At 41.7% G+C, this 27,529-nt stretch overlaps 1 protein-coding gene across 1 annotated transcript in view; it reads right to left on the bottom strand.

Annotated features, from left to right (window-relative positions):
* Positions 1-26,667, bottom strand: part of CDYL2 (chromodomain Y like 2) — a 60,212-nt gene extending 33,545 nt beyond the window's left edge. Inside the window, exon 1 of the mRNA XM_059857404.1 lies at positions 26,360-26,667. Coding sequence (XP_059713387.1) covers positions 26,360-26,383 — 24 coding nt within the window. The 5' untranslated portion in view covers positions 26,384-26,667. The remainder of the gene's footprint in view (positions 1-26,359) is intronic.
* Between the last annotated feature and the right edge of the window lie 862 nt (positions 26,668-27,529).

Here is a 27,529-nt window from a genome sequence, read left to right as displayed (position 1 = left end):
TGTCTCTGTGAAATTCAGTCTCATTGAAACTGAAGTTCTGGGCTCGTCTCTGTTGTTCTTTTCTGACTCTCTTCAAAGCTGTCCTAGTGCTGCATCTCCACTCCCACTCTGGGGCTCTGGTTCCCCCTGGGTGCCATCTGTCCCTGCTGCTTACTCTACCAACAGGACCCATTTTCATAATCATGTCCTCTCATGTTTTGTTTCCAAAAGATATTTCCTGGTCAGAACTTAAGAGTGCTCAAATCTCTCAGTCTGATAAAGCCATTTCCATCTCCCACTATAAATTTAAGAACGTAATCTACATCACTTTCTCTTCTTAGGATATTGAAGTTTATGTGTATAAGTTATACCTGTGGGGGAAGTGCCACAATCATTGTGGGTTTTGGAGCAAACAGGAATAAGAATATACACAACAGTCTTGCACTGGAGGGAAGGTGTTTTTGTACAAACTGATACTGTTTTTGTACAAGGAAACTTGACAGGTGACCTAGGGATCAGAAAGAGACTTTTTGGTCAACTGGTGTAGTCCCTGTCACTGCAGACAAGTGCATCATACAAACCCTTTCATATTGGACATGTTTGTGATACAGAACATATTTCTGTCCAGGCTTATTGCTCAGAGGTTGCACAGCAAACAGCTGTTCCTTCCTAAATGAATGCATTTTGTTAAAAATGTTTTAGGCTTTCATTTGGAAAGCAAGTATGTTTTCAAAGTTGCAAAAGAAGTGCATGAAAAAAATCAAGATCTTTTATAGCATCAGGTTAAGGTAATCTTGAATATTCTTTATATAGAGGAAGAACAGGAGTTTTTCCTTTGCTATCCAAGAGTGCATCCATGTCATGAAAACTGTTATGCAATATGGGGGAGACCTCTTTGGATCTGTTCCTCCATAAAAGGTTTAAATCCTTTTGACTTCAAGGCATTATCATCATCTAAAACATTTTAGAAATCCAAAAACCACGGTTCTGTTTATTTTAAAGCAGACTGACACATTTTATCAAATCTCTGTTTTCTTTTGTACAATAAATCAGTTTGCTACTGTATTTCATTGGTAATAGTTGAAAAGAAAGCAAGAAGCAAGACATTCCAAATTCTTGGTGTTCTTTATGCTAAAAAAGTGGTCAGTTCTGAACACATCCACAACAAACTTGCTGGCCCAACTCATTTCTGCCAAATTCAATGGGATTCTTCTGTTTTCTGCTATCTGAGAGAGCGTGTGTGGGAAATGTGTGCATTTATCAGCAAAGAAGGGCTCAGCACAACCTAGTATGGTTCTGATTCTGCCTATACTAAGTACTACAAGTCAACACAGTTACTCCCTATTTACTTACATGCAAGTAAAGTCGAAGTAGGAATCCCTGGGATTTAAACCATAAAGATTTTAGGTTTTTATTTTAAAACAAGTTTATAGGAACAGGAGCATGACTTGAAGAGACTTCTAAGCAAACCAGTGTTTATATGAACAGATCCCTGTTCTCTCGGCAGAACTGCTTGGAATTTGTTAAAAATACTCATGTTTCCAAACAGATTTTGAAATGTGTTAAGTAATGCTTAAAAAATAAAAATATGACTATCACTAAAGGTGCTCTTCAACATTAAAGCAACTTCAGAAATGCAGGAAGCAGTTATTAATTTACATGAAAATTTTACCTGAAATCATTAGAAAAAGATTAATGCTGTTTTCCTTTATATTCATCGGCAGTTTTTTCTTCTCTACCTTGTTTAGTTATGGCTTTTTTGGGTGTATTTTGTACAGTTTACACAGTACTTTTCTCCACCATATGGGCTTCATTCAGATTCAACTCAAGGCCAGGACTTCAGTTCAACACTTTTACATCCATCCCAAAGCTTAGTCAGAAGTGAAGATTCCACATTAAAAAAAACACAAAGGTTTAGCTATAATACAGCATAAACAAATATTTGAACTATTTGCTGTACTGCCACTCAGTGAGTCATTGCTTTCCAAATGCTACTGGTACGACTGTCATAAAACAAACCACATGTTCTTGTGGGGTAGGTAGAAAAATATTTTTTAGCCCTTTTACAGCAAAGTGGTAAACTTGAGCACAGACATGTGAAAGCCTTGGTTTTGGGGAGCCCTGTGTCACAAAATGTGTCTATAGATGCTGAGGATTTTGGGATTTTAGATGTTCAGAGAGGATTTACCAACTGAACAGGGAGGCTTGCTGGCTCTCCATAGGTGACTTGGCAAAAAGGATGAGGGACAAGAGGGGGCTACAGGGGGACAATGGTCAGTCCAAGTGGCCATTGTATTAAAGGACTCAAAGTGGATTTTACAGGGATATCTAAGGCAGGGTAATGCAATAGTTTTGCAGAAATTTTCAAGGATTGAAATGACAGTTTGGTAAAAATCAAGGCTATGGGTTGCAAAACAAGACAAATGGACAATGAGATGTAGTTACTCTAGATCTAGGATATGAAACAGCATTTTTGTGTAAAGGATCTCCAGTGGCAGTATGCATTTTGTAGCTCTTGCACACAGGGAGATATAACTATTTTTTAAATGACTGTCATGGCTTAGAAATTATATTCTCCAATTTAGTACTCCCTTTAAAACCACCCTCTGTTCTCCCTCCTCCTCCAACTGGAGACACAAAAGGGAAAGACCATGAGTTCAGACACGAACAATTTACTGGAAACAGCAATGAGATAAAAATTAACAGTAACAGCAACAAGAGGTATAAGAAAATAACTACTTCACACAGAAAAACTCCCTGTAAGTAAACAATACCAGACAGCTCCCTCTACCTCATCTTCTTGACTGGAAGAAACACCCTCTCCCTGGAAGAGTCCCTTTCCCTGTCCCTGGCAATTATGTGAAGGAGTATAAAAAAACATCAGGGTCCTGGCCATGGCCCTTCTGGCTACCACAAAAAATTAACCCTGTCCTGGCCAGAACCAGAACAGTAATAAATACCTGACAGAGCAAATCAAAAATAATCCCCGGGTCTGAATGTGAAGGAGGACAGTAATCTCTCCCCATCACTGATACAGAAGGGAGAAAAAAATGCAGAACCTTGTCCATGTTACATGAGTGACTGGACAGGGCTAAGGTGATATGAGAAGCATAAATCATATATCCACTTCATCCTTTCTATCCAGACTAAAGTAAGGGGCAGCTGGTTTGGAACAGCCATATAGCAAAAGTAGTAACAGTCAAATTTGTGAATAATGCCATGCAGGGATAGGTTTTAAAGGGAAAGGGCTAAAAATAGATGACTTTGTACAATACAGAAGCTGAGGGGTGATCCTTTGAGTGAAAAGCTGAAGTAGCAGTTTGGAAAGTAGTGGGATAATAAGGGAAGAAAACTCATGAAACACAAAGGTTTCTTTCAGAATTCAGTAGAATTCTTCATTTTTGTGGTTACACAAATGAAGTTAATGTGGTGGCAGAATACAGGAAAGAGCCAAAAAGAAAGGTAGAGCAGAAAAAGGAATAAAGAAACGTGCTTTAGGCAACTATAATGGCGTGACAGGAGCACAGAATATTACAACTAAGTATCCAGGATACCAGAGGAACATCACAGAAAAATGGCACAGAAAATTTCAAAAATTATCTGTGAAGAAGTAATTGTCAAAAAGGAAGAATAATGCATCATTATCCCCATAGAAATAGCATTCAGATGAGCAGGGTCAGTAGGCCAAGTTTTGGCCTCAATTATTGCATTGGTTTTCACTGCAGATTTAATTTGTGTTTGAGATTTGAATTCTGCCCAGTGTAAAACCAACTTCCTACTGGTGCTTGGAAGGAACAAACTATCTTATGGACAGCAGCAAAGGCAGTTATGAAAGCTGTCAGTGTTCATCAGTCAGATGCATTTTAAATCATCTGAGAATGCAGCTAATGAGAAATATCTGCATTTAAAATATGGGGACAGTGCTCTAAACACAGAGACACAGGGTGTGAAAGCATATCCACTGATTTAACAAAGTGTGCTTTAGAGCAGTCAGCTGGGCTCTGAGGAGGATGTTTGCTTCCAGGGTGGGTGAAAGGCACTGACACATCTGGGCCTGTCCCAGTGTCTGCAGTGAGTCAGGCTGAGCACACCACTCTGGCCACACGCTGCCCTGAAACTCCTCTGGCAATGCAGAGTCCCTGGGAGGTGCCATCACAGCCACTGATGGTGCTGCCCAGGAGACAATCACAGGTTACCCTCCTGCTATCCTCAGGCCCTACATCTCTTTAAAGCTGCCTCTGGCAACAGATGGACACCATTCCTCGATGTCAGTGAGTCCTCTGTCAGCCCTGGTAATTCACTCAAGCCAAGGACTTGTTAACTGATGAGTCCTGAGTTCTTTCAGGTCATCATGATTCCTGATGATAAGGTTTCAGCCAAGTTTTGGCAGTACTTCCAGCCAGGCAGTACTTCTAGTAGTAGGGGTTGCTCTAGGTTGGAATCCATTACTCCTTTCAGGGAGGTCCTAAGGAACAACCCTGGAAAGGTTTCTCAGGTGGCAAGGTACAGATCCTGCCACCCTGCTCCAAACGCCTGCCGGATCACTCCAAGGGTTCCTGTGGAGGCATGTGCACATCTCCATGCTGCAGCTACCTTCTGTTTCTGTTCAGAGATGCTGCAGACCCATCAAGCGTCAGGGTGAGACTGGAACTCTGATGAAGCTGAGGAACCATTTAGAAATGTCTATGCTCGAAGCACTATTGAATATGTAAGCACTGAATATATTACCGAGGAAATTTTCCATGTATTTGTTAGTCAGATTCCTAACTTGGCGGCTGTGTGAATATCTCAGCTGCTCCTGGATGCATTTGCAGCAGTGTGGCAAAGGGCTTTGTTCCATGTACCTCCATAGAATAGGGCAATTACAGAATTATATTTTTATAAATGTAGGTTTTTCTAAGATTGATTCCCTATATTTGTCTCACTGGGACTGGGTTAGTGTACATTCTTTCTGTGGCACTATGCCAGTCACAAACTGGAGCTGGGGAAGGCTGCAGCTGTCTGCTTGTTATAAATTGAGGGTTAGTGCAGAGACCAATGCACACTGGTTCTCCAACACCCAAACTGTTTTCCAGATACTTCATGAATGGACGATTAAATTCCCACTTTAGTATAACAAACCTCTGAGTCACTTTTAATACTAAGATCCCACTTGCAAATGGTTTATGAGCTTACAAAAAGGACTTTTAACTTCTAGGACTCTTAAAAATTGGACAGCTAATTAATCTGATTCTAATGAGTCAGTAATAATCTTCTGCTGTCCTCACTATCATGCCTAGCACAAACCATACATGTGGTCGAATACCAGGACAGATGTCCAGAGAAGCTGTGGAATATCCACTCCTAGAGATATTCAGAACTTGACTGAGCAAAACCCTGAGCAACTTAATTAAGTTGGTGCTGCCTTAAGCAAGGGATTGGATCAGATGGTCTCCAAAAGTCCCTTCCAACCTTCATTATTGTATGATTCTGTAATACATTTTGCCTAAAATATTTACTAATAATTTATTAATTCTTTATTAATTCTTTTTCACTTAGAAAAGCATCTCCATTTGGAAAACTGAATTCTGTGCAATCTGTGGAAGTGTGTGTGTATGTGAATTGACTCAGTTAATCTGAGTTTAGATTCACCAGGCAGCTGGAAGGGAGCTTCCTACAAGCAGCTTTGAACTTCTAACTTTCTTTGACCTGGTTCCATTAGGATTTGTTTGCCTTCAGTCATACTGCAAGAGCCATCCACTCTTTGAGATGTACAAAAAGATGGGTTTGAAGACCTAGATCAGCTGCTCATGACGTGCAAAAGATTTACTTAGTCATTAAATGGATGTTTTTTAGTACTGAGATACATTGTGAAGTCATTCCTCAGTGTCTTTTCAGTGTTTAAATGAACATTCAGTATTCATGGTATAAGGAGAAGAAGGAATGTGCTAAGCTGGGGTGTGAACATATAACATGCTCCATGGCAACAGCTGTATATTTGCTCTTTGTTCAATATGATGGAATCAAAGGCAGGGATAAGAGGGATAAGTTGCCAAACCTTTACCACAAAGCTAAGAGGAAATATGCTAATCAAACTATACTTGTGTTTCCTGTACCTGTCCTGGAGGTTTGTGCTGAAGTAGTTATAGTGTTCTGCAGGATAGGATTCTTAGATGGGGCTTCAAGGTCAGAGTTTGTGTTTCTACTCCTTGTGACCCTCTCAACAGTTCTCTTTGCTTTTATGTGCCTCATCCAAAAAGAACATCCACTTTGTGAAGTTATTTCAAAGCTGGTGTGGAAAATGGGAAAGGTGCATTGAAATAATTAGTGTGCAGAGCAGTGTACAAAATAAAAACTTTGGTGAAGCAGATCTGTTTTGAAGTGTAGTGAAAAAAAAAAAAAAAGGGAAAAAATCCCAAGATTAATTTGTGCTGTATATGGGCATTTTGTACTGGTGCTTGCTGCTTTCATCTCACAGTCTGGGGGCAGAATATGCAATACAATGGCCTGATAAGACCAAAAGGTTCCTGGCAAACTTGGGAGGGGTAAGAAACTCACAAGAAAAAGGCTACATCTGGATTATCTGGCTCTGAAATAACATACGGAATTTCTGATCACACTTCAACTGTTGTTTCTCTCCAAAGAGCAGTTGTGTACAAAGGCATACATAGAAAGAATATCACAGAAATAAACAATAAGACCCACAATGGAGAGGTGCTATATTCTTAGTACTTCAGCAGAAGTACTGATAAATACTGGGAAAAGTTTTGCTTTTATTATGCTTATAAACTATTATATGTGCTTATATGCTGTAGTCCAATGCTTATATGCTGTAGTCCAATGAAGGAACATAAACTTCACCCTTTTGGAATATTTTTAGGGCTAATAACTAATGTAAGGTATCTGGAACAAGTAATCTTGCCTTCTAGATAATAAGAAAGTATTTAGTGTTTTGAAGATTTCAAGATGATGTGCACATGTTTAATTTTTTTATTTTAATTCCAAGGAAACAAGAAACTTTTGTGGTCATGCAAGAAGGATTTAAACAAACCAAGTTTGTTTTTAGATAATCAGAGGATTTCCCTAGAGAGTATATATTTCCCCAATTACCACTCTGAAATGTTATTTTCATGGTTACAAAGCACCATGTAAACCGACCCTACTACATGGATACTAATGCTCATTACTGTTATTTAGCAGCATTACAGGTGGAGCTTGGAGCAGTGAGCACTTTCCTTTGATATGGAGAGTGCCATAACGTTTGACTTGTTCTTGAAATGAAATGGTCACAATATGTTAATCACAAAATCTAGTACAGAGTGTCTGTCAGAAAAGTGCTAATGATTGCCCAGTGTGCCCCAAAGACACAGATGTTAGTTTTGCTGTGCAAAAATTCGGTGTTATTCTGGACAAGACCTTGCCCTTGGCTGCTGAGTGTCACAGACTGTGCAGTGCAGGCAAAGGCAGCACAGGCAGCATCCTCTGCTCCAGGATCTTTACAGTTCCTGCCTTGCTGATTCATTAATGCAACAATCATAAATAGTTAGTGCAGGTTTTAAAAGGCAAGTTTGCACCTGTGAATTACTTCTAGAGGGAATCACAGATATTTTATCACATATGTAAGGATAAATACTGGTTGGATGACACTGGGGAAAAATGGATGGAATCATCTCCAGTTTCTCTCTAAATGGCTGGGAAGAGTCTTCTGAAGGTGACAGTAAGAAAAAATTGTCTGAATCACCTGTACATCTCCTACACTTTGCTGGAAATAGTCCTTACTCAGATGAGCACCGTGAGGTGTTTAATAGATTTCTCTGATGGCCACAGAATATAAATTTTTTATTCAAGATAATCTGAATATCTGAAATCTTTCTACTTTCAGTTGTTTGCTGATGTACCTTCTCATTTTTTAAACACTTTGAAATGCTATACATATCAAAATGGACAGTCGTGTCCAAATTAATCAATAAGCCACTTCAATTTTTTTGCAAGGGTCAGAAGCGCAATTTATCTTCAACAAAAAAAATGTATTTGGCCTCATTTTTTTTTTAATAGGGTTTAAAAAATATGATTAAAAAGTTAGATCTTTAAGGAACAAAGATATTTTTCAGGTTCTCTTCACCCCGCAATCTGCATTTTATGATTTTGGTTTGTCTCGGTTTCAAGACAAATTTTAGGAGAAAACTCCCTGGAATGAGTGTTTCCTCTAACGAGAATAGGGCTTCAATAGCTCCCTTTCCTTCTGTCAAAGAGAGAAATGGATATGAGGGGGCGAAAGTGAAAAAACTATGTTTATTTAAAAAAAAAAAATTGAATAAATACTGAATTGTGGAACCTTCCCCCCAGAAACCCAACCAGAGCCTCCCTCGGCCACAGGCACTGTCCCCTCGGTGCAGTTCACGGCACAGCCAGCAGGGGCGCTGCTGGCTCCCGGCGGGCAGGGGATGCGATCATTCCCCCGGGGCTGCAGGGGGCGCTGTGGCTCCAGTCCGGCCGCCTGTGTCTGCACGGTCATGGCGTGGGGTGGAGAAGCGGCTTCCTTCACAAACCCACCGGGGCAGCTGATGCCCGTGTCCCTTCTGGAGAGCAAAAGGAGCTGTGGCAGGAAACCTCAGGAGCAGCAAGCTGGAACGGCAGGGCAGGCTCACCTGGGGCAGCAAGCAAGAGGCAGCGGAAGCTCTGCAGCTGTGGCTGGACCACGGCATTCCCAGACAGCCCCAGGGTAGTGCAAACCCTGGAGCAGCTGTGAAGGCACAGCGAGGACCGGGCAGCAGCAGCCCGGCTCCCAAACACGGCAGAGAGAGAGCCCCTGGGATTGCTCACGGCGCTAAACGAGGGTGTTCCCGGTCCTGGAGGGCACGCACTGGCTCTGGGCTTCCCAATGGCAGAGCAGCAAAAGAAGGCAAGCTGGCAAGCTCAGTCTCAGTGCCAAAGCAAAAAAAAAGAAACAAACCAAAAAGAAGCAGGCAAAACCCACAGAAGTAGCAGGATCTATGGTCAGAGATACCGGCTGCTTATATCCAGTTGAAGGGAAAGTGCTGAAATGAAAGGGCTGCATCCCATCTCACCCCCAACTCCCTCTGGAAACCCCATCTTAGCTCCCAAACATTGTGATAGACAGCCCCAGAGTTGGGGCAGGGACAGCTGCCACTCCAGACACAAACAAAACAGATTTAAAACCCCAAAAATTATATGGGATAATAAACCATCCCCAAGACACGGTTCTTCCCCTTTTCTTGTGCCCATCTATTCACAGACTCCTAAGTCAGCAACATTAAATCTAACTAAGTAATGTAAGATTACTTAGTTAGTAATCTTGTGTAAGTAATTGTGGGCATTGTTCAATGAAGGGCATCCAGTGATAATCTAAATACACTGTGTGAAAGTGAAAATGTGTATAATTCTAAAGAATCAGAGTCTGAGATCACTTCTTATTTGAGACAGGGCAAAATGCTGATAGTTTCTGCTCCATTAGAGTGATCTGCACTTTATTCACACACTAGAACTCATTCTCCAACAGTTGGTCACCATGCCTTTCTTCAAACTATAGATTTTTAACCACTGTTTAACATAAAAAGCTTATAATATCCTGTTCATCAAATGTTCTAAAAATAATGGTGAGACAGACTCTGCATATTTGAGCTTGAGGTTTCTAGCATTTTAGGTGTTTAGTGTATGGTATAATCTAAAATGAAAACCACAAAACTATTAAAATAATAATAGTTGCTGGAGTAGATGACATATGCTATCACAATTTTTCTTCAATGTCACCAAAGTTTTCCTTTTTTGACAAATGTTTATTTTGTGCCCAGGAACCTTTGGGGATATAATGTCTTGATTACACTAAAACCCCACAGAAACATAGATTAAAACTCAAATGCAAATCTAGAACAAGTTTCACATACCAGGGCATCAAAGAAGCCCCAGAGCCACTCTGTTAAGAGGAACCCATGTTTCTTTTCAGTATGAGGGCCCAGATTTGCTTATTTTTGTGTCATGACATTACTTACAGGCTCACAGTTAGAGATTTGAACACCAGAAGGGACAGTTATACCCACTGAACCCATGCTGGGTCGCACAGGAGCATTCTTCATCCATGTTCTGCATGAGGTCCCAAATTCTGATTTACTTAAACCACATTATTACAAAGTCATCATGTCTTAATGTAAAGTGATTCACAGAAAATACACCATTGCTGGTAGTGAATCCAAGCCCTATAAATAGAATGCTATAACCTTAATGTTAAAAAGTGTGTCTCAACTCTGATTTTGAAGGTTAAACTTCCAGCCACTGGCACTTTTTTTATCTCTTAGTTAATTTAATTTTCTAAACATTAAATCCTGCAAAGTGGTTTGCAACTTACTGAACAGATGGTCTCTGTTTCTTTACATTTTTTAAAATTTGGGAGCTAATGTGATGGCTCTGTCTAAAATTTTGTAGCTGCTTTAGAGTCATATTCTGAAGCTTCATCCTAGATGTTAGGGTTCATCACTTGTGTTTTAAGTTCAAATTCATATTATTTTGTATATTATTGGGAGAGAGCACTTTTATGAAGTGTGTAACTACAATAACTGCGTTCACCAAATCAATCTAAGTAACTTCTTTTCTTAGTTTTATTCCTTAGAAAAACATTGCACCTCTTAAAATGGCACAATTTTGATTAACAAAAATGGAAAAATTATTTGCAAGGAAGATGGGCTCAGTTCTGTGCCCCAGTTTTATTTCTGGTAAAAAAAGTTTATTACTTATTGTCTTAAATCTGTAGCCATGTGCTCAGCCACATGGCCAAAGAGAAGTCTTCACTGTGCTATACTGGATCACTGCAAACAACTATATAATTATCCACATCTGTCTTCAAACTGCTTTACATCTGCATAGATCTGTACCCTGCTGGAAACAGGAAAATGGAATAATTACCTGTTTGTTTGCAAAAAGTTTAACTGCTAAATATGTATTTGGATTCATTTAGAGTCATAATACTACCTAACAGCAAAAGCTTAAAAAGAAGTCATCTATGAAAGATGGACAACTATAAAAAATTAACAATTTACCTGAATTTTTTTTTCAGTGTTTGAGTTATTAAAAGTCGTATGCCATGAATTCAAAAATACCATGAATTCAATTCAGAAATGCCATGAATTCAAAAATTAAGCAAACTGAAACAGAACACTCTAGGAGTGTTCTGAAAGCAGACACACGAAACATTCATAAAGTGTAAGGAGTTAAATAATTTGAGTTAGTGTCTCATGTATTTTTTACCATAGTAAAGTACATTCACATTTTTTATCCAAAGAATTAGTGTCTTTTGGATATATGTGCCCAAAAATAAGAAAGGGATTGGTTTTGCTGACCTGACAGACCATTCACTAGGCACAAGTGATTCACCATCAGCTGCATTTGGGAAATGAAGACTTAATAGCATTTTCTTCTCAATCTCAAATTGACCAAATAGTTTGCTGAGCCTGTTGGGGTATGTAAAAGAGCTGCTGTCACTTTAGAGCAGACAGTGAACCAAAAATTACGTGGTTTTCTCAAATGAAATTCATGACTAGTGAATCAATTTCCACTGAAATAATGCAGTTGTGCATCATCAGGGAACTCCACGGGGTAAATGCAGTGAGTGTTTGCATTAGTGGCACATGAGTTCCCTGGTCCAGGCAGCCAAGTGTGAGGAGACAGAAGGAGTACATCAGCAACAGCTTCCTGTCCTTGCAGCACATTTGCAGCCTACATGACATTCAAAAATACACCCTGAGTTGAGTTTTGAGGCCAAGTTCTCTGTGGAGTCAGCTGTGGACAGCCTGTCTCATCCTCCAGCCTCTCCTGTGCATGGGATGGGGGCAGCAGAGAGAGGCAGTGGGATGCCAGGGAGATGGAGATGGGCAGGGGCAGAGCAGGGCTGCCAGGGGACTTCCCAAAGACAAGGCTAGCAACATCCAGGGAAATGCCACCGGCACCACAAAGGGAAGGGATGGGAAGAGCAATGGAGCAGGGCTGAATGGAGAAGAAGTTCCCTACAGAGCCTTCAGAAGAGAACAAGTGGTTTGGGATTAGTAATGATCTTGAAATGGCTGTGTGCATTGCCCAAACTGTACATCCCTGCTGCTGAAGTGACTGCCTTGTCCATGTGCCACATGGGAGATTTACTGCTTGTCTGTGCTACGCTCACACAAAAATGAGCAGCACAGATCTACCATAAGGAAGGATGCAGCAATCCTGTTGTGTTCTAGGATCCTATCCTTTTCCTGGAAGAGAGACACAACCTTTTGCTCCAGAAACATTCTGGAAAATTGTGAATATTTTCACTTAAGGGCCAAATCCTCAGGTATCTTTTGGTTTTGGATACCTGAAAACCTTTTGGTTGAACATTTCCCTAATCACCTCAATCAAAAGCTGCAGATATTTTATTAGTAGAAGTCACAACCTTACACCACTGGCAAATTCTGATAATTCAAACAGTGTTATAGCTGTGCAAAGCTCTCCAGCACTGCAACAACTAAGGTCAACTTAGTTGGTTGAAGTTCTGTTTTTAAGTGACTTTTATAAAAATATTTAGCCCTAGGGCTTTTAATTTTCTTGGTATAGCTCCCATATTTCTCAGCATTTGGTATTAAACCACACTGAAATAATTTTATAAAAGTGATTTTTTAGTTTGACTGTTCCAAAGTAGACTGTCCAAGGATAGATAACTTACAATACACATCCATTAATGAAATTGTAACGTAGCCAGAAAACAACTGTGATAGTACTTTAAAAATAAAAAAATTATACTAGTTCATCACCCTGCTTTGCCAAAAGCGAGATAAATGCTGCTGCAATGAATTTTTCCTTTTGAAGGTCAGTGTCCATACTGTACATGGAATGACTCCTTGCCATTCATGCTTTACAAGAACAGTATTAACATTCATGAACATTACAGATTTAATCATGTGATGAGTTTGGTTAACAAAATTCCAACTCCTTATCTTCTGTACTTCTTTCACAAAGCAAATAATTTTGTTTCTACATGAGTGTGGACCTCCTGGACTTCAGTGAGTGTCTGTGACCATGGTGAGCTGTGGCAGCGGAAGCCCTTTGCAGTACAATGTCTGATCAACTTGATGCTGAGAACAGCTGCTAAAGTGGCTGAGCTACTTCCACTGGGGTTGCTGATGTTGCTGAAATTGGTGCAGCGTAGAACTGGTGCAGTTTTTCAGAGCTCTGCAGTGTACAAGGCTCAAAGGTCAGACTGAGAGCGCTGCTTTGCAGGACTGAGAACTCCAAAGAAACTTTCAGTCCTATATAGGATTTATTAAGCTCATTAAAATAACACCCAGTCCTAGATGAGCCACAGCTTTACTTTCTGTTGTGGCTCTTGAAACTCAGAGTGTGAGTCCCTCACACAATAGCAGTGAGAAGCCACAGATCGAAAGCAGCTGCCACCATGTTTGCAGAGGGGAACGTGCTCTGAGCACTCAGCAGTTTCTGTCCCACAAGTGCTGCAGCCACCGGTTTACCCCGTTCAGAGAGCTCTCTGTTTGAGTCACAGGTTCAAGTAACCTTCTCAGAAATGGAGCTACAGACTAGTCACTTCAAAAGAAAAAAAAAGCCTCAAAACTGGCTGTAAACCAGCCTTGGTTCATCCTCTGCCTCCCTCAGTTAGGCTGTATCTGTCTCTGCAAAGCCTTGCTGCACTACTGTATAATCAGAGGGGGAATGAAACGGTAGGTCTTGCTATCAGTTCTTCTGTGAGATCCACGGCTTATCACACAGCTCCTCTGCTAACCCTGAGGCTTACTTCTCAAGTACTTTCCAAATCTTGAATAAGTGATATATCAACTACTAAATATCTGTAGGCAATCCCCAGATATCCCCTCAATGCCTGAGAAAGTGTATGTATTTAAATGTACATCCAAAACATACCTTGGTGATTTCTCAGCACTAAACATCCTCGGTGTCTAACCCAGCACTTGGAAAGATCAACTGCCATTACACTGCAACTTTTAAGATGCTTGTTATTGTGGAATGGCTGCCTTTTGGTAACAGGAGCAACAGCAGATGGACATGAAGTAAGAAAGATGTTTAGGAAAAGTTATGTTAAAGCTGTTCTGAGCTCCACAAAATCCTAGAATTAATAAGGGAATCTGGACATCTTAGAGAAGTGTTATATTAAAGCAGAATTTATTTCAGTCAACTAAAGGAATTCTGCCTTGTAGCTTGGGGATAAAAAAAAAACTTTAAAAAATATTGTCCTTGGTTTGTCAACTGTCCTTTGGAGACATATCTTCAAATGGACTGCAGAAATTCAAGGGTTGTGTAAGCTAAGATATACCAGCAACCTGCATATCCAAAATAAAAACTATATGTAAACTACATCTCTTATTGATCAATAAGCAAGACCTTTTTCCCCCTGTAAACTAAATAGGCTACAAGAGTAGCAGTTAATAGCAGGGGAGGAAATGGCATCATTCATGGTACAAATAGAAGGTTCAGTTCATGTTAAAAGGAGACCTGCCTTTCTTCTAAACAGAGCAGGTTGTCAGTGGTGTTTGACATGAGTGGATGAAGCACAAAACCTAACAGCAGCACAGTTGCAGAACAATTTGAATCACAGCCCACAGCAGCTTGTCAGTAAGTGACTTTTATTCCTGGTCACCCTGTGCCACTGCAATACCTGATACACTTCCGACAGGCACTCGCTAGAAATACTGAAAGCGATGGCATGTCAGAAAGCCAAAGCACAGCATGGTAAAACAATGCAGGAAAAAGATCTGTCATCCTTTGTGGTGCCCATGACAAATCTGGGGAGATGCTATTCAGCTAGGAGAAAGAACAGTCTTCCATCAATTCTGGCAATTTCTCAATGCTTCCTGAGGCAGCAGGAGGCAGCTCATAGGAGATTATGAACTATAACTGGTAGTCCACATGTTGAGCCATGCTGCTCTTCAATGAAAGCACATTCTCAGTGTAACAAAAGATTGATGAGAATAATAATACAAAACATGGGATGTGTACAATGAAAAAAAAGGGGTGTCTTCCTTGGAGCTTGTAATTTTTATTATCTTGATCCATTTGATAAATGCCATACAACAGACTGTTCACACAAGCCTTAGTCAGCAGGGAGAGATGACAAGGCCACCTTGGCACTCCTGCTTTAACCCATCATCTGATGCAATGCATAGGAAAAGCAATGGAAGTCATTTGCTGCTGGTGAAAAGTCTCCTTCCAATGGCCTCCAAATGCTGAGTGAGGACAGGGGAGGAGCACAGCTCTCTGATGCTCCTGAGTTTCCACCAGGCCACACAAGCAGCCTGCTTGCTGTGTGTTCTGATGGTGTATTTACACTTCAGCTTCCTAAAAGCACTAACACATCACTATTGTGTGCAGAATGCTGCAGAAGGTCCTAAACCAGCAAAAAGTAGAGGAAGGAGCTGATATCACATGGGCTCTGAAGGTGTTGCTCAGCACACTGATACTCAAATATTTTCCTCTGAGAGACCCACATTTCCCACAGTTAATTAATGACCACCATTCCTGACACCATGAGGCAAATAAAATGCAGCACTGGGAAGGCCATAAAAGCTGGCCAAGGGCCTCACCCTTTTCCTTTTCTTAGAAACCTGAGGGTTTCTTTGTGTGTAGGGTGAAAGAGAAGCTATTTCATTGGTACATGTAAAAACAGATTATCAAGCACATCTTTCCCTGGTGTTTCTGTTACACCTACCATGTATCATCAGGGCACAGATGATTAGGACTTCTACTGCATATAAGACATTAACAGACCATAAAGGTAAGTTAGAGGAACATTCACTCTTATTGAATTTTGCTACCTGAACTGTCTATTTAATTACCTACCTCACACTGTTTTTATACACAAAGACAGAAAAGTGATCATTTTGCATTTCCACTTTAAAAAATGAAACAAACAAAATACCCTAAAAACCACACACAAAAACACAACCCCAGAAATAATTTCTTTTTCATTGCTTCTTTCAGTTTCCTGTCGCTTTAATCACTGTTTCCATACCATGATGCATTTTGCTGACTGTACAAACACTGCATACCACCATATATTAATCTGCAGCAAACAGCAGCACAAGGTCTGTAATAGTGACCACATGAATGCAACACTTGTCAAGTTCTTCATCATCTCTACCATGTCCTTTCTCACTGTTGTAGTACAGTACATTGGTTCTGACTTGTCAGCACAGTAGAAAATGATGAACCAGTGCTAGTATTTACTGAACACAATAGCTCAAGTTTTTTCTCAACTTTGATAATTTTCAGATTGTGGAAAGCTTGAGTTTATGCACCTGGACTCTATTACAAACTCTTGCTTCCAGTTACTGCAGACAAATCACAAAGTTCTTGCCCCTCCTCAGCCAGTATTTATCATTCCTTCAAGAACTTTCAGGTTATTTCCCCTGAAATCATGTGAAGTCATTTTTGAACATAAATGTAGTTTTCCCTCTTATTCCTGGTACTTAATTTGGGATCTAAAGTTTCCCTCTTCCTCCCTGTGTAGCTTTTAATATGTGAGTCACATTCCTATTTTGTTTGAAACTTTGCTATGTTGCACCATTGCTGAACCTAAGTTTCCTACTTCCTCTGCTTACGTAGAGATAAATTCAGTCACTTCACATCAACAAAGGTCTTCCCGTGTTGTGTCATCCTAAATTCATGCATTCCCATTTGCAGTCTGCTATTCCTCCCTTGCATTAATCACCAAAACACTTTGTGATCAACATCTTTGCAGTTTCTCTCAGAACCCATTTACAAGCCCTGTAAGCATTACTGTGCCTTTTCCTTCCATGTGAACCCAGCATTTCTCCAGCACCTTTCCTGTCAGATTTCCTATGCTAAAATACCTGAAACTTATCACAAAAGATTTCTGGAAGACAAATTCATTAGGTGCATTAATGTCATTTCATATTTTGCAAAATTGTCCCTTCCCCAAAAGATGAAAAACATGAGAGCAAATTTCAACTGCGTAACATTTAAAGGCAAGTCCATTAGCAGAGTCAAACAAATTTAACAAAGTAGTCTTTTAAAAAATCATGCAACGTCACACTTTATTTTAAGATCTCTCATATTACTAAGAATAATAAGATACATGAGCAATGCTCTTTCCTTTGTTGCAGTGACTGCCAAGTGACGTCATAAAAAAGTTCATTGTATATGTGTGAAAGAATTTGACAGGTCAGGCTGGTCAGTTAGAAATGAGACTGTTTATATATCAGTATATTAATAATCACCATTTCTGGGAAGAACACCCTAACAACAGAATAACCACTTGATGGGTTTGTTAAAAGTTAATTAAAAGTTAGTGGCTTTTTGATGTATATTGAGGTAAGGCAGACTGACAGTTCTGTACAGTATTAAGGAAATCTATGAATCCCATCCAAAACCATAAATGTGGGAAAGCTGTGGATAAACCCTTTTAGATGCTGAAATGCTTTTCTCATAGGAGAAACCTTGTTTTGTTCATCAGAAACATATTATTCCATTAATGTAACTTTCCAGTAACACTGACTCAATCATTTGCCTCATGCCATGCGTTTACTGGAATGTTTTCTAGCTTATCTTTAACCCTTTAGGCCCAGTTATTAAGCAGAGCTACAACAAAGAGCCAAAACTTCATTTTTATTATGTAAGTTTGATTCAATGTTACTTTATCACCTCCTTTCTTCCTCTCTTTTGTTGGCTTGTACCACGCACTGCCACTTGTTAGAAGTCTGGAATAAGCTGCCCTGGGCAGTGGTGGAATCACCATTTTTGGAAGTGTTCAAAAGCTACTTGGGATCACAACTTAGAGGTGAAGATGGTAGTGCCGGGTTAATGGTTGGACTTAATGGTCTTAGAAGACTTTTCCAAACCTAATGGTTCTATGATTCTAAATCTAGACTGTGAGGGCTCTAAAGCAGAAACCAAACCCACTATTCTGTTTTGTCTTTTGCTTTGCAAAGATATTAATTCACAAGGGTTAGGAATTAGAATACTGGGATACAGCTTGTAAGTGTGTTTGTGATCTCTGCAGACCGTATCAACACCTTAGTCAATAACTATGTTTGTTTAATGACTGTAGTAAGTACAAAGCTAAGAACTGCCATACGAGGTCAGACTAAAGGTCCACTTAGCTCAACGTGTTGTATATTCAAACAGAAATTAGTATTGGATGCTTAGGAAACAGCATCTATGAGCAAGTACTGCCCTTGCTCTGCCCTCACAGCTTCTCATGATTAGCAGTTTAAAGATTGGTTTGTGCTGAAAAGTATAAAGGGATCAATCTGCCAAGAACCTGTTTTACCATTCTTTGAAACCTTTTACAATTCTGATTTCCACAACATCCCATGGCAAAGAGTTCCAAGATTTAAATACTGTAAAGTACTTCCCTTGTCTCCATCACTTGTCTAATTATTTCCTTTGCTGCATATCTTTTTCTTGTGCAATGAGAAACAGCATTCATCTCTGACTTAACTGAACATCCCCATCTGTCTTTTCTATACCATTCAATCACTTCTTTACCCAGCCAGAAAGTATTCATAAGGTGTCATTTCAGTGCCAGCCACTCCATGCCCTGGTGGCCCTTCTCCACATCCCTTCTAGTTCTGTGTCTCCTGGCAGTGCGTGCACTACTGCAGAGGTGGAAGCACCATGTTCCCCAGGGACACAAGGATGATCATATTCTCTTTCATTCTCAGTTGCTTTTTTAATAACATGCAAAATTCTGTTTGCCAGAAGTCTGGTCCCAAGGACAGGACACCCATGAGGAGCTGAAACACATTTTCTGGTTTGGTTTCATTGGAAGGGAGTGTGGTCACTGCTCTCCAAGACAGTGCTGTGATGCAAGCAGAGGTATGGTAACTGGGGATCACAGGGAGATTCACTTCAAAAGCATGCACGTGATCCAAATTAAAATACTAATGTGGACACACCCAGAAACCTTCCATGATGATTCCAAGATTTCTCCAGAATAGTAACATCTTCTTCAGGGCTCATTTTTATGCATGTATAGTCAGGATTATTTTTCCTTTGATCATTAGCTTGCATTTGTAAGCACTGAATTTTAGCTGCTGTCATTCAGCTCTTCACTGCCAACTTTTGTCTTGACAATAATAATAATAATAATAATAATAATAATAATAATAATAATAATAATATCAGGAGTAAATGTGATTATTTTCAAGTAATTGATGGCTCTGTTATAAAACACAGGTCCCAATACCAGTGTCTGAAACCTCTATTCATAGACACCTCTCTGTCAACCAGGTGGTCTAAGACATGACTAAACCTTCTGGACCATAGTTTGGTTTTGTTACCAGCTGCTCCTGTGGGATCTTAGAAAAAGGTTTTTTGAAAAACCATTTACACCAGCCAGAGTAATTCTTTTCTAAATATTGACCCTAAGATGTGTGATGAACAAATGTTACCTTTTGTCCAAACCAAGACATGTTCACATGCCTCTGCTAATTCTATTTCTTTTGACAGGTGCTACTAATCTGTATGCAATGGTGATCAGACTTAGCACAGTGCAGTCCCTCGTATTTCTTCTTAATCCATTTGGTATGAGCATATATAAATATGCTCATTAATATAAGATGATTTCACCAAACACCAACAAAATCTAAATAAATGCATTGAAGGAAGAAAATATCCTCATTGTTTCTGGCTTGCTCCTCTGAAGGAATGGGGTGCAAATTTTGTGGATATTCTATGAGACCTGTAGGAAAGCTCAAGTAGGGGAACTGCTATTTTCAGACAGAAGTGTCTTTCTGACAGATGTTTTAAATGATGGTTTCACTGTTTTGCTGTAGTATCCTGCTCATACTACCCTTTACCATTTTGCAAGAGTCAGCCTAATTCCTCTTTTTGGTGAGGCATGGGAAGAATTATTCTTTTCTACACAGGTCAATCATATCAATTTCTTGTTAAAGTCTTTAGAGACTTAGTAGATTTTCAGCAATATTTTATATCAGGACTCGCAAGGAGATAGTATTGAAATAGTACTGTAATCTACATTTGCTCTGTGTAATAGAAGAAAACAAACTCAAGTGTATTTCCTTTTAGTGTTGCAATATTACCAATGTAAAGTTTTAGTAGTAAACAAAGAGTGTGGCATTGTAATTCAACAGGCAGAAAGGATGAATTTCCTTTTGTCAAAACCAAAATATTTATATTTGCATGAATGTACATTACAAACATTTGACTTTAATTATATTGTTCTAATAGTTTGAATACAAGAAACAGTTAACTATGTAATATTTTTTTGCCAGTGCCATAAAATGTGCTGCAAAAACCATATGAAAAATATATGGATTAGAAGGAACAACAAAAAGGGATTGCACTGATGAAAATGTACAGAGCCAAGAAACTGTACTAATGCTAGAAGTCAAATGAATGGACAAAGAAATGCTATTTACAACATAGCTGGCCATCACAATCACTCCATTGATTTTAAGAAAATAATTAGCCCATTTCCTTCAATATTAGACCACATTCAAATTTTGCCATTATTTGAGCTGTCTCTCTCAAAATATTTTAACTTTCAGAAGCAATTACTAAGCAATGAGTTTATTGCTGGATTTTAATATTCAATCAAAGACCAGCCCAAAATAAAGCACTGTATTTGTCATTCAGGAAGTATTATAAAAAATGATTCAATTTTCATCTTTGGATAGTTATGGGCACTGGATAGTTATGGGCCCTGAACCTGGACACTGAAGGGAAGGAAGCCTTCAGTTTGGTGGCTTTGGTGGTACCTTCACTTCAAATATTCAGACTTTTAAGAGTGACAAGGGTGTATTTCAGTGTCCCTCCCAAGCAACAGCACACTTAAGACTTGTACCCTGAAGCACGCACACATGAGCCAGATAAAACACTTTATCAGGATTGTAACAAGAAATCAATTGGTTTTGGGTGTCCCAAAATATGCTCAGCAATTTACAGTGTAATGAGGAAGTTGGGCTTGTGGTAACAGCGATGATGTAGGTAAACAAGACAGTCATGGGCATTGCAATGTTCCATATGCAGCTCTAAACTGGAATTTCTTAGTAAGACAATGAATATTGCCAGAGTTATCCAGGTCTGCTCTTGAACCTTGCTTGGTAACTTTAATTTAGAGAAGTCCCATGACATGGGCAGAGGGGACCTCTGGTTAACTCTTTGTTACCATCTTTCTACCTCAATTTATACCTCAGATGATTGCCCAGTTTAGGATTGAGGAATACAGTCTGCACTGCAAATCACACCATATTTGGAACAGAGTCCTGAAAATTTTCATCAGGCAACAAAATTTATGGATTTCTACCTACTGAAGTTACTACTGCTCAGAGGTTACTTGATTTTGAGGACAGTTGTCTTCTAAACTCTGATTCTGAGAACAGATCAGTGATAACGTATTGATAAATAGCTGATTCTTCAAAATAGTTGTTAGTAAAGCTTTTCCACTAAAAAAATTGAAAAGGTGTTACTTACAGACAACCAAATCTTAGAGCTTGTGAGTGCCAGCTCAGTATTACTGAAATGAGCACTGCATCCACGGCTTGCCAGTGTAGAAGGAGTAGGTGCTTAACTGTTCTATGTTCCCCAAATCCAGTATCAAGCCACTGTTTTCTGCTTGTGAAGTCAGTCCTGTTCCTTCATCACAAAGCAGTTGTATCAATACAGAGGTTGATTTGAGAAATAATAACCTCTACTAAAATTCTTCCATCTTCTTCCAAGTCACCTCTGTCTTAGAAAATACGCATGTGACATACTTAAAAAATAGATTTCTGCTTTTCAGTTCAGTAAGCAGGTTGGAGTATGTATTTCTGCTAAAAAGTGACTCCATTGAAAGAGATGCAAGATGGAAAGAACACTCAAAAACTTGCATTTCCTTGTAAAGCAAAGATGATCTTCTAAACCCTGCATCTCAAGCCAAACCTTCTATCCAAAAGTTCAACCCTGTTCTTTCCCATCTGCATGTCTCCACATGTCACAGGGATTCAGCAGCCCAAACAGTGCCATTATTATCTTCAAGTTTTGACTTAGCTGGTACCTGAGTGAAGGTATAAATGGGAAATGTTGCAATTATCTGGAAGTATGTTATCTTTCTAGTGGATCATGTGAGCTGAAATAAACTGCAGCTCATTCTTACACTGCTGATTAAACAGACTAAGATTGAATTGAAATGTGTCACTGTGGTGGACATGCTCCTAGCCATGGGCACTGCATCATTTCAGTGAGAAGATGCCATTTTAAAAAATGTTATTCTTCCCTTGCAATAACTATTGAGCTTTGAAGACTGGTTTTATTATTGTGATCCAGAAATGTGTAGATGTTAAGTCCCCTTCAGAGAACTGGGTGTAATCTTTAGATCTCTTTCAAAGGTGTAATACAATCTGCCACAATGGTAAAATACCACTTTAGATTTCAGCTTCATCACCCCTGACAGTCTAATGGTGTTCATTGCATACCACCCCCCCCCAAATATTAAATTAAAAAAATCACTGAGACGAATTTAAAGAGCATCTCTGTAACTGATAACTGGTTCACATATCCATCAGTAAAGGAGGTTTTTATTGCAGTAAAAAGGATGCTCTGGACTTGAAAAAAGTTAGGAGCACAGTTCATATGGAATTTTTTTCCCCTCTACAGCCATCTCACAGACTTAAAATACCAGAGTCTGTGAGATAACAGTCTGGGTTCAGGTAATGTACATGATATTGTACATGAAAAGTGAAAAATGTTACTTCAAGTTTCTGAAAACTCTAACGTGAAATCAACAAAGTTGGTATTTAAAAGTAAATACACTTCCCTTTCTGTCTGTTTCTGAAATGAACGAGTATTTCCTTTCCATGCATCCAAGAGTGTATTGTAAAACACAAGGCAAACCAGGGCAGCCTTACTGAAGGCTACTCTGAAGATCCTTTTTGTCAGTTTTTTATTTTCAGATTATTATTTCTAAGGAAACATGCACCATAGCTCTTTAACAGGTTACCTCTTAAGAGGAAAAGGAAGGGAAAAAAAGGAATATTCCATGACACTTTCACCCACTCTTAAAAGCTTGAAACCATAAGCACATGGAAGTCAAGCAAAGGCAATGTTTCATACAGCCTGAGAATTACACTAAAACATACACAACATTCTTCACTGTTAAAGGAAAAAATGTAATTAAAAACATCAAAACGAACACCTACATTTTACCATAAAATGGACTAATTAGCTGTAAAGTGTCTTGGTTCTACCACACAGGTCTAGAACTGACTATCAGGAAACACAGAACTCCTAATGGTTGTTCTTTTGCTTCTAGAATAAATTGGTGCCTGTTTCACACGCCTAACCTAAATGTAATAGGAAGCATTACAGATGATTAAAAGCCATTTCTAACTGGAAAAAGGCACCCACCTAACCAAACACTGAGGTTATTTTGTCTGTGATCTTATTTTGCTTCAATATAAAGGCAGTAATTGAATTTATCTTTAAGTTTAAAAGGTTGAAAAGCCTTTTAAAATAACATGACAGTAGAAAATGAATAAACTGACAGGATAAATATGCACATCTATTTCCAAAACTTCAAAATTTATAAAAGTTTTTTGGGTACCACCAAAGAATGATGAGTTCATACAGGCAATATACACACTGCGCTTTTCTCATGTGCTTTATTAGGGCTTTTATGTCATGACTGGCTTTAAAAGTAATTTTTCAGCCAGTATTACATTCTCCAAATTGCAGAGTTAATTATTGGTCTTCCTTGATGAAGTTCAGTAAGAATCCTTGAAGGATTCGGATATTAGTAACGAGTGAAAGGGGAATCAAGAGTGCACTATACCTTTGGAATGTCACTATAAGATCCAAATTGTTTATTTACACCCACAGTCCCAAATTATTTCAAGGTAAAATCCTGAAACTGTTTAATGGTTATCTTGTGATCCACATAACATTTTCTTCTTCAAGAACTTGGACTGCTCTGAGGGCACAAAGCACTTCATCTCACTTGCAAACTGATGTGGGACATCCCACCTCTAAGAGCTTCTTTCTAATAAATCCCTTGGATGCAGCTGCTTTTTGGGAAGGGGAAAAAGTAGGGAGGCAAAACTGAGTAATCTTTTAAATGAAGCCACTACCATCTACACAGTTGCTACCTATTAGATATTCAAACTCTTCAGCTTTCTAGACATTTCTTCTGACCTCTGTCATGGAGAACTTCCCAGTGAAGATGCAAAATGGAAATGGATTGATAACTGAAGCCCTGCACACATTTTTGCCATGTGTCCAACATGCAGATGAAGATTTTACACTATGACCAGCTGAGGTCATTTTCCAGACACCTCACACAAGAAGAAAGGAACAGCCACACTTCTTCCACCTACCTGTTCTGGTGGAGACAATTCTTCCATATTGTACAACGATAAGCAAAAGTATGTCGAGTGGAGTAACAAAGAAAGGAAGTGATTCAGAGGCTTTGAACCACAGTACCAAAAATTCATTCCTCCATGCAGATCCCTGCAAAGATACTGCCTGCAAACTGGGGTGTTGGTCGGCTCCCTCACAGAGCACACCACGTGACCAGCTGAGCAACCTCACTTGGATGTCACACGGTGACACTGCCCACATCCAACTACCAAATGTCATCATCCTACAACACAAGGATCATAAAACAGCAGAATTTTTTAGTGATGAGTCAGAGCTAAACCAGCATGGCCACCATTAGCCTAAGACATACTAGCTTCATTTCTTTCTAGAACTAATCCAAATGTGTAAAAAAAAACGTAGACAACACCAGGCAAAAGTCTTCTATGCACCCCAGAAACTACTAATCCTAAAATTGTATTGCTAACTTTTTTGGGTCAAAGTTGTTCTTCACAGAACTCCCACTGGCTATTTTGGAGTCACAACAGCAATACAGCTGACTTACAATATCCTTAAAATGACAAATTAAATGACAGATACTGCAAAATGGGGGGGGGGGGAAGTGGAGGTCAGTGACACTATTCAGATCATCATGTACTTCTGATAATTTTTAACACCACGTAGGAGAGTTTAAGTGCTATTCACTTCAGAGGAGGTCTGTGTCACACAGTAAAATACCATCCTAATAGAGCAATGTCATCCCTTAGCTGTGACCTCTGCTAAAGACTTTGAAAGACAATGACAAAGTGAAAACTATCTATGTGAAACCTGTCAGATCCTGCACTTCTTGCACTTGAGACCCTACAGCTGATCATCAAGATCATCAAACAGAGAATAAGTCCAACTATGTCCAACCAACCACAGCAGCAGTTTTACACCCAAGCGCACTGTGATGGTTGAGCAGTACCTATCACTGGCACACAGCTCCAACTGGAAGGTAATGTTTTCTGTACAAGCTACTAAACTGTGCACTCCAGAGAACCTCAATGCAAACGGCCATTTCACCAGGAAATGTGGAGCCTGAGGAGGTGCTCCAGACCACGAAGTGTAGGACATCCAGTCATGTTTGGTGTTTTTAACACTTCCACCCCGGTTCCACTTATTGGAACTGGATATTTCAAACACCCATGTCCGGTCTGTCTTATTTTTCATTTCAGCTTTCTCCCTTCTTCTTCTCTGGCGTGGCAAGAGTGGCTAGACTCGTTCTCAGTTGGGGCATTGGAACTGGGGGCCGGAGGTCAAAATTCGGCTGGGTCTCGCCCACTGCCCGCCGGCTCCTTTTTCCCTGCCTGCTCCCGACCCGGCGGCCGTCGCCCGATGCTGCCCCGCCGCTGTCGCCGCCGCCGCCGCGGCCGGGGGGCAGCGCACGCCGGGCTGCGGGGCCGGGGGCCGCCGCCCGCCCCACCTCGCACCCCGGGCCGCCCGGAGCGGGGCCCCCGCCAAACTTTGCGGCCCGCGGGGAGCCGGGGCCCGGCCCGGCCGTCGCCCCCGCCACCCCCGCAGCACCCCGGGCAGGAGGTGAAGCAACCTGGCGCCGGCTCCTGCACTTTGCACAGCGGGCGCAGAGCCGCCTCCATCCCTGCGCCTCCCGGCAGCGCTAAGGCGCATTTTTTCGCACTAATCTGCACATTCAGCACGTCCAGAGCGCCTATGACTTTACCTGGACTTTCTCCACTCTCCGGGCTCATCACACCGCGATCGCCTCCCCATCCTACCGCTAACTCTCGCTCTCCTTCACTCCTTCCTCCTTCCCTCTTGCAAGGCCTGCTAAGATCAAGCCCGATGGAAAGTAGAGAGAGAAAGAGAAAGAGAGAGGCAGCGGGAAGGGAGGGGAGCCGCTCCATCCCTCCCTGCCCCCCCGGGCACACACGCCAGCCCTTTTCCCCCACCCCAGCCCTTCCCTCGGCGATTTCCTCCGCTCTTCGGCAACTACGAGGGCTCGGCGGAGCGGCTCCGAACGCGCCCCCGCTGCCCTCGGCGGCGCCCCGGCCGGCGCCCCCCCCGCCGCCCGCCCGCCCGCGGCCCCCGGTACCTCGTAAAGGTCCCCCGAAGCCATGCTGGGGTGCGGGACTGGGCTCCTCCGCGCCGTCTCCCTCTCTCCACCTCTCCCGCTCCCCCACTCGCTCTCTCTGTTGAGTAAACTGTGTTTTGCAGAATGACAGGCTTTGGGGCTGGCTGTGCGCAGAATCAGAGGCGAGGAGAGCGGAGAGGCAGGCGGCGGGGCTGGCGTAACCAGCAGCAGCAGCAGCTCGGGCGCACAGCGCCGGGAGCCGCGTCTCCCCCGCGGCGGCGGGGCCGGCGCCCCCCGCCCTCCCCTCACACCCCGCCCGCCGCCGCCGCCTCCCGCCCCGGGCGGGGACCGGGACCGGGACGGGTCCCCTCCGCGCCCTCCCTCCGGGAAAGTCCCCGGGCCGCTCTGACGGCGGCCTCCTCTCCCTCCTCCTCCTCCTCCCTCCCTCCGCCCCCCCACCCCCCCCCCGCCTCAAACTCTTTCCGCGGCCAAAATAAATAAATAAAAAATAATAATTAAAAAAAAAAAAAAAAGAAGAAATACAGGGGCGGGCGGGAGGGGTGGGTGCCGGAGCGGGCGCTCGGCGGGGAGGGCCGCGCCGCCCGCCCAAGGTCACCACGGGGAGAGGCGGGCGCGGGGCCTCGGGCGGCCCTGCTGGCACCTTCCGCCCCCCCGGCGCCGCGTGGCCGCCCCGCCGCCCATGGCCATCGCCGAGGGAGCCGAGCGGGCGGGAGCGCCCGAGGAGCGGCGGCCCGGGCAGCGCGGCGGGGCTCGGGGACACCTCTCGCCCCCGCTCCTCGCCGGGCACGGCGATGCCTCTCCCGCTGTCCCCTAGCCATTTTACAGGTTCGCCAGCCCAGTCGGGGATGTGAAAGCCAGCGACCCCCGCCACCTGCCCTTCACGTGGAGGCGGTGGCCGGAATTTTGAAGCGGCTTGGGGATGCGCGGCGACACGCAGCCATCGGCCATCGCCACTTTTGAGCTGTCCGTGTCGTTTCTTGGAGGAAAAATGCCGCCCCATAGCCGCTGGCGTCCCCGCCATGCTTACCTGAGAGACGGGGAACGTGTGAAGGTGATGCCGAGTGCGCCGGGCGGCGCCTTGACTGACCAGCGGCCTTCGCCAGCCACGGCTGCAGAGCCTGAGGAGCTTCTCCCACAGGAGCCCGGCCCTGAGTCATCCGAGTCCGGACA

This window comes from Haemorhous mexicanus, chromosome 12 (genome assembly GCF_027477595.1).
Source record: "Haemorhous mexicanus isolate bHaeMex1 chromosome 12, bHaeMex1.pri, whole genome shotgun sequence".
Lineage (NCBI taxonomy): Eukaryota > Metazoa > Chordata > Aves > Passeriformes > Fringillidae > Haemorhous > Haemorhous mexicanus.
The sequence above is the reverse complement of the archived record's forward strand: the minus strand, read 5'-3'. Positions and strand labels throughout refer to the sequence as shown.